Genomic DNA, 6,000 nt, shown 5'->3' with positions numbered 1-6,000 from the left:
ACCTCTGTTTAAATTGGTGGTATCCTGAATAGAGTGAGTCTTTAAAATGATAACTTGAAGGGATTACTTTATTTGTTTTTGTTTTATTTGCCCTAACATAATTTCCTAAATGAATGCAACATGTCTAACAGTGTCAGTTTAATTTCTGTTAAAATGATCCAACAGGCTGTGTGTGACGCAGTGCTGCCTCTTTGAGCTGCATTTCTGCTGGAGCCCCTGTTTCTATTCATTCCTATCGCTTTGAAAGTGCAGTGGGCAAGGAACAGAATCCTGAAGCTGAAACATTATACCTCCTTTTACAGAAAAAAACGAAATAAGGTGTTGGCTGGCTGGAGAAGGATCGCAAGAAGTGGAAAGTTTCTGCTTATGACCACCTCTAATAGCGACCTATGGGCTGTTGGCTATATTGCATTTCCATTAAATATCATGATATGAAATGTATGTTTAAAAAGTCCCAGCATAGAAAGATAGCAAATAATCAGCCATCTTTCAAGGGTTCTGTCTCCAGTCCAGTGCACACCTGATAGGTAGCCTCCCATGCTCCCATGCTGTTAGGACACAGTTTAAAATTCATATGGCACATTTATTTCCCATAAACAGATTTTAAAAAAGTGTGTGCAGTGCAGCTGCCTCTCCAAGCTAACGTAAGCACAATCACAGTTGCTGAGAGTAACGCCATGTGAACGCACGATCAGTTTGTCGAGCAACTCAGGCAAAGAAAGTCTGGCTCTGTTGAATTTGCTTCATGGTTCACAATCAGTGCTGTGTAAGGTAATGAAAATTAGTCAGTAGTTACAGTTACTAGTTCTCTCAAAAGTAGTTACTTGAGTACTTGAAACTCGAGTTTGCATGTTCTCCTCCAACATACCAAAGACATGCAGGTTAACTGCTGACTCTAAATTATCCGTAGGTGTGAATGTGGGCATGAATGCTGTCTGTCTCTGTGTGTCAGTCCTGTGATAGTCTGTGGACCTGTCCAGGGTGTACACCGCCTCCTGCCCAATGACAGCTGGGATAGGCTCCAGCCCCCCTGCAACCCTTAAGGGGATGGACAATGAATGAATGAATGCTTTTCAACATCTGCTTCTATTCTCATTTATTATTATTCTCATTTACACTTTCAGAGTGCCTAATCTTCTGTGCTTCCTTTCTTGAGTGTTTTATGTTGTTTATTGTGTAGCACTTTATCTGTGAAAAGTGCTATATAAATACATTTGACTCACTTGTTAATCCAAAAATAAACAGCTACATTACTTGAATGCTGCTGTGGAACAGTGTGGGTCAAGGCAAGTGTCAAATTTGATCTCTGATTGTACCTATTATCACTATGATGAAAAGTCAGTAGTTGAACAATGCAACACAATTGATATGTTTTCATGGGTTTATTAATTGGAGCCTAATGGGCCTTAACATCAAGCAACAAGTCAGTTTTGTATTATCTGCAGAGTAAAGTTAAATAACAGTCTCTATGACATTTGACTGGCTTCTTATCACAACAGGCCCAATGAAAACAAAGTGAGAAAGTTATTTACAAAAACATAAACACACTGAGGTCTATCCCTGATCCCCTGAAGTAATTCAGATCGTGCACACAGACTACAACTCACCACTATTGACCTATTTTTGTCCTCAATATCATGGAGGAAAAAAATGCCCATATTTCAAGGAACACAAGCCCAAATTTCCTGATCTGTTGTCCATTGGTTGCATTCACACTCTAATGTTGGTTGTTGAATAATTCACACCATTTATTGTGCTGCCATAAGGTTGTGTGAAGAGTGATATGCTGGTGTCCTGGATGATGCGAGTAACATGAAGTTATTAATAACTTACAGAAACTCTGTGCACAGTAGTACGCCTTCTCTCCCTTCACTGTTGCTCTCACAACCACACACACACACACACACCGCTCAGCTGATCCGAGCATCACTATGAGTGTATTAGATCAACTGGAAAAGATGAATAGGCTGTTAGTCTGCTATGATCAAGTTATGAACCCATTTAAAAGAAGTGGAATTACAGTTACGTGTTTGTCTCAACATTAGTAATGTATCTGTCATCCATGATAGCCAAAACATGAGTTGTTAAGCATTGAGCGCCTCACATCAACAGTCTGTATACATTTTTTAATGATGATGAAGTCAGCTCTGCTCAGAATTCACTTATTTACACTTATTTACAGTGCAGGCCTCCCAACACGTGGGCCTGTGCACTCAAGGTATCCAGTGTTGCCCTTGGAAACAGTTTCCGTTTTCATGTGGGATATTTGCAGTGTCTTACTGTGTTTGGTCGTGTTTTCTAAATGGTGGGGATGTGGTGTTTTTCTTTGTGCCTCAAGAAGGGGGGGGGGGGGGGGGTAAGAAAGAATGGAGGCATAAAGTACAGTAAAGAAACAATGATGAAAACAGAGAGACAGAACTAAAGACCTGGAAGAGGGCGTAGAGTTTTCGTGATCCTGATTACTTCTCTTCGAATGGCCTGAGAGCTACTAATGTTGGTCGACCGTTCTCTCTGTAGAACTGGAGCTTAAAAATCCTCTTCTCTCGCATCAAGTCTTCATCAGCGTTTATCACTGTGTCCTCTGCTGCCACAGCCTGCTCTCCTTCTGATTTTTTTGTCACTGTTGATACTTCTCTTGTTTTCCTGACTGACAGCTGCTCCTGTTTCAGTCTCATTGCTGTTTTCCCGGCTCTGGTTTGTCTTTGCTGTCCCCTTACCATCCTGCTCAGTCTGACTCTGTTTACCCTCGCGCCTCCTCACTCTGTGATTTATCGGCAGACAAGATTTTTTTGGCTTGGTTCATGTGAACCTGCCGTCTGTGTGAAACACCGTGTTTCAGCGGTGTAGCAGGTTTCTGATCTTTCCACGCCTCAACGCCTCTGTGCTGCAGATCAACACTAACAAACAGAGACTCATTTAAAATGCTGACTCTTTGAGTTGGTGTAGTGAGAAGAAACACAAACACCAACACCAAAGCAGCATTCATTCAAGCAGCAGATTTGATGCTGATGTGACCCACAACCTGTCCCACCACCCACTACAGTCCTCCGGACAAGGACACCAGCTGCCGCGCAGATCTCATATTCATGGTCTGAACTTTGGGGATGGACATCGCACTGGGGTAACTCTGCCCTTCTAGTCAACAGAAGCTGATTACTATCAATACAGTAATAATAAAAAATAATGAAATAATAAGTAGTCTCGAGTAAGCATTAACAGTAATGACAAACGGGATCAGATCAGAGAGCAGAGGGAGTCGTAGCTGATATATGATGGAAGAAAGGTATGAAACCTGAAGATTAACTGAAGATTAGAAAGAAAAGCCTGTCCCTAATGTCAGCCTATTTCCAATTAAGGCCTGTAAACAAGTCAGATAAACAATGAATGAGGCGCCTGGTGGCTCAGTGGATAGAGCAGGCACCCCATGTACAGAGGCTGTGTCCTTGCCACAGGCCGCGGGTTCGATTCCAGCCTTGGCCCTTTGCCGCATGTTGCCCCCTTTCTCTCTCCCTCCTTCATGCTTTCTTATCAATTAAAGGCAGAAAATGTCCAAAAAATATTCTTTAAAAAAATAATAATAAAAGAAGAATTTTGGTAATTTCAGGTAGCATTAACCTGTCGTGCTGTGCACTTGACCACACCACAGCATTGTGGCTGTGGTGTGGCGGACTCGCTGAAAGTTCCTCTGGTTCGAGAGGGTGTTTGGAGCAGTCTTAGTGAAACCTTGGGTCTTAGTCCCCTGCCATCTGTTTGCCTCCACTGATCCTATTTGAAGGTTCACTAAAGGTTGTGCTGCGAAGGGCTGGAGTGTGTAGAGTTGGATTGCTCTTACTTCCACCTGCTGTGTTCCTCACGAGGCTTTGCTCTCTGCATCCCTACACTGAGAGATTCTCTGTCTAATCACGACTCAACAACAAACACTGAAGAATAACACGAAAGTCCTTCTCTCCTGATCTGTCCGTCAGTCACAGTGCTGCACTCTGTCTTTGTCTAATTTCTGATGATCAAGCTTGCATGCAAGCTATCTTCTCATCTGCTCTGATCAGAAGGCTCATCAAAAACATTACAGCACCCTCTGGAGACTATAAATATCTACAACTGATTCACTGAATTTCAGCCATGAGCTCTGAAGACACCTTGCTATAAATCAAAGGATCTGCAAAGTATTATTGGCCTCATCGTGACAGAAAAGAAAAGTTGGAGGTGAGGTCACAAAAGTGATTAGAGATCAGTCCAGACTATACCAAATATCATGGCAATCTAGTGTTCAAGCTAGTGTTCAATCAACTGTAGCATGAATTACTAAGAAAACCAAAATATGAAATGATTTAAGGATAATCTTGCATTGTAAGCAAGGGAGTTAATACAAAGGGTGGAGGAGAGTGATTGCATTGATAGTCAGCTCTCAGAAACAATTAGTTTTAAATTACACAACTTAAATAACATAAATCCATTCATTTTCTCTTTCCCTTTTTGGAAAGAGAAAATATTCTTGGCCCAGTCTGTTGTCTGTATTTCCTACAGAATTCCTACAAAATGCGCAAAATGCACAAATTACAGGTTCCTCATAAAGGGAAGTTTGTGAAACTATTCAATACACTAAACTACCTAACAGAAAAAATAAGAAAAATGAATCAATGAACAAGTTGTGAATGAAAGCAGACCACTGTGGAGTCCAGCTGAAGTCTGTAGCTGTCCCTTATGTAGACCAATAACATTGATTTTATTGATTTTTTTCCCCCATTACAGGTTTTTTTTTTTTTGGGGGGGGGGGTTCACAAGAAGCAGGGACGAGTGAAGCAAGACAATACTCTAATTTTTGAAGAGATCCACCTTATAGAAGGTGCTTATAGAGGGTTAATAGTGACTGCTTTCATTGTTTATGTGTTTGTCGCTTCGTGTTCCTCCTCGAGTTTCTGCTTGTCTTGAGTGAGAAATGTGAATTCTCTGTCAGCATTTGGAGTGGCAGTCACCCATACAGCTTCAGTCAGTTACAGAGATACTGAAAGTTTCTAAAATATCCAATAGCTGCTACATTATATGATTCAAGTTACTGTATCAACCTAACATCAACCATGTGAGAGTGCTAACTGCTCAGAAGAGCCACTCAGCCTTTGCAATGTCATGTTTCTTCTCTTCACCCAGGTCAGTGACGGACCCCCGAGATGGAAAGCGAGTTGCCCTCAAAAAAATGCCCAATGTCTTCCAAAACCTTGTTTCTTGCAAGAGAGTATTTCGGGAGCTGAAGATGCTATGTTTCTTCAAACATGAAAACGTAAGTGCACAGCAGTGTCATGTCGATGTCGATGTGATGCAAACACACTCATAGATTGCCTCTCCACCTGGTCTTATGTCACAGGGTTGTCACACTCAACTCACAGGCCACTGTGAGCGCCACTGCACCCATAAATTACATCTATGCCAAATATTTCCCTTTTTGTTTAGTGTAAAGAAGTACAGATGGTGAACAGCTTTATAGACTTTATATAGAAAGCATATATTATGATGTAATCCCTTTGTAATTAGCAGCACTTGGACAAGTAAATGTAATTTGATTACATTCTTTTTCAGTAACTAACTGATTTCAATAACATTTATTTTGTAATTCAACTACATACAACATGAAACAATTAACTCCCCGACACTCTCACAAACTAGTTTCTTAATAGCTTAGATAGATAGATGATAAGATAGTTGTTAACTTTAATAAAATTAATTTTTTGTCATATTTGCTTAAACTGTCACTACGTCCACATAGTAATGCATGAGAAAGACATTTTGTAAATAAGAAATCATGTTGCTCCTCCTCTTCGTAGTGCTTCTAATTGCATAAACAAGAATCCACTGCGGCTGCAGGAAATCAACCAATCAGAGCTTAGGACTGTTGAACGCAGATGTCAGTAATGCTGCTTTGAACTGCAGTCAAACTGTCAGTTAGGCAGTGCTGATCAAATAGGGCTCTGTTCCTGCATTGTCTATTTCTGTCCTCAAATGAAACAT

The 6,000-nt window shown here is 40.9% G+C and overlaps 1 protein-coding gene across 1 annotated transcript in view; it reads left to right on the top strand.

Moving 5' to 3' along the window:
• The first annotated feature begins 3,272 nt into the window (after nt 1-3,272).
• Nucleotides 3,273-6,000, top strand: part of nlk2 (nemo-like kinase, type 2) — a 34,247-nt gene continuing 31,519 nt past the window's right edge. The window contains exons 1-2 of the mRNA XM_042486150.1: nt 3,273-3,283; nt 5,146-5,275. Of these exons, the coding sequence (XP_042342084.1) occupies nt 3,273-3,283; nt 5,146-5,275 (141 nt within the window). The remainder of the gene's footprint in view (nt 3,284-5,145; nt 5,276-6,000) is intronic.

The sequence above is a fragment of the Plectropomus leopardus genome, chromosome 5, assembly GCF_008729295.1.
Source record: "Plectropomus leopardus isolate mb chromosome 5, YSFRI_Pleo_2.0, whole genome shotgun sequence".
Taxonomy (NCBI): Eukaryota; Metazoa; Chordata; class Actinopteri; order Perciformes; family Serranidae; genus Plectropomus; species Plectropomus leopardus.
Note: the sequence above shows the minus strand (reverse complement) of the source record. Positions and strands in the feature narration are given on the sequence as shown.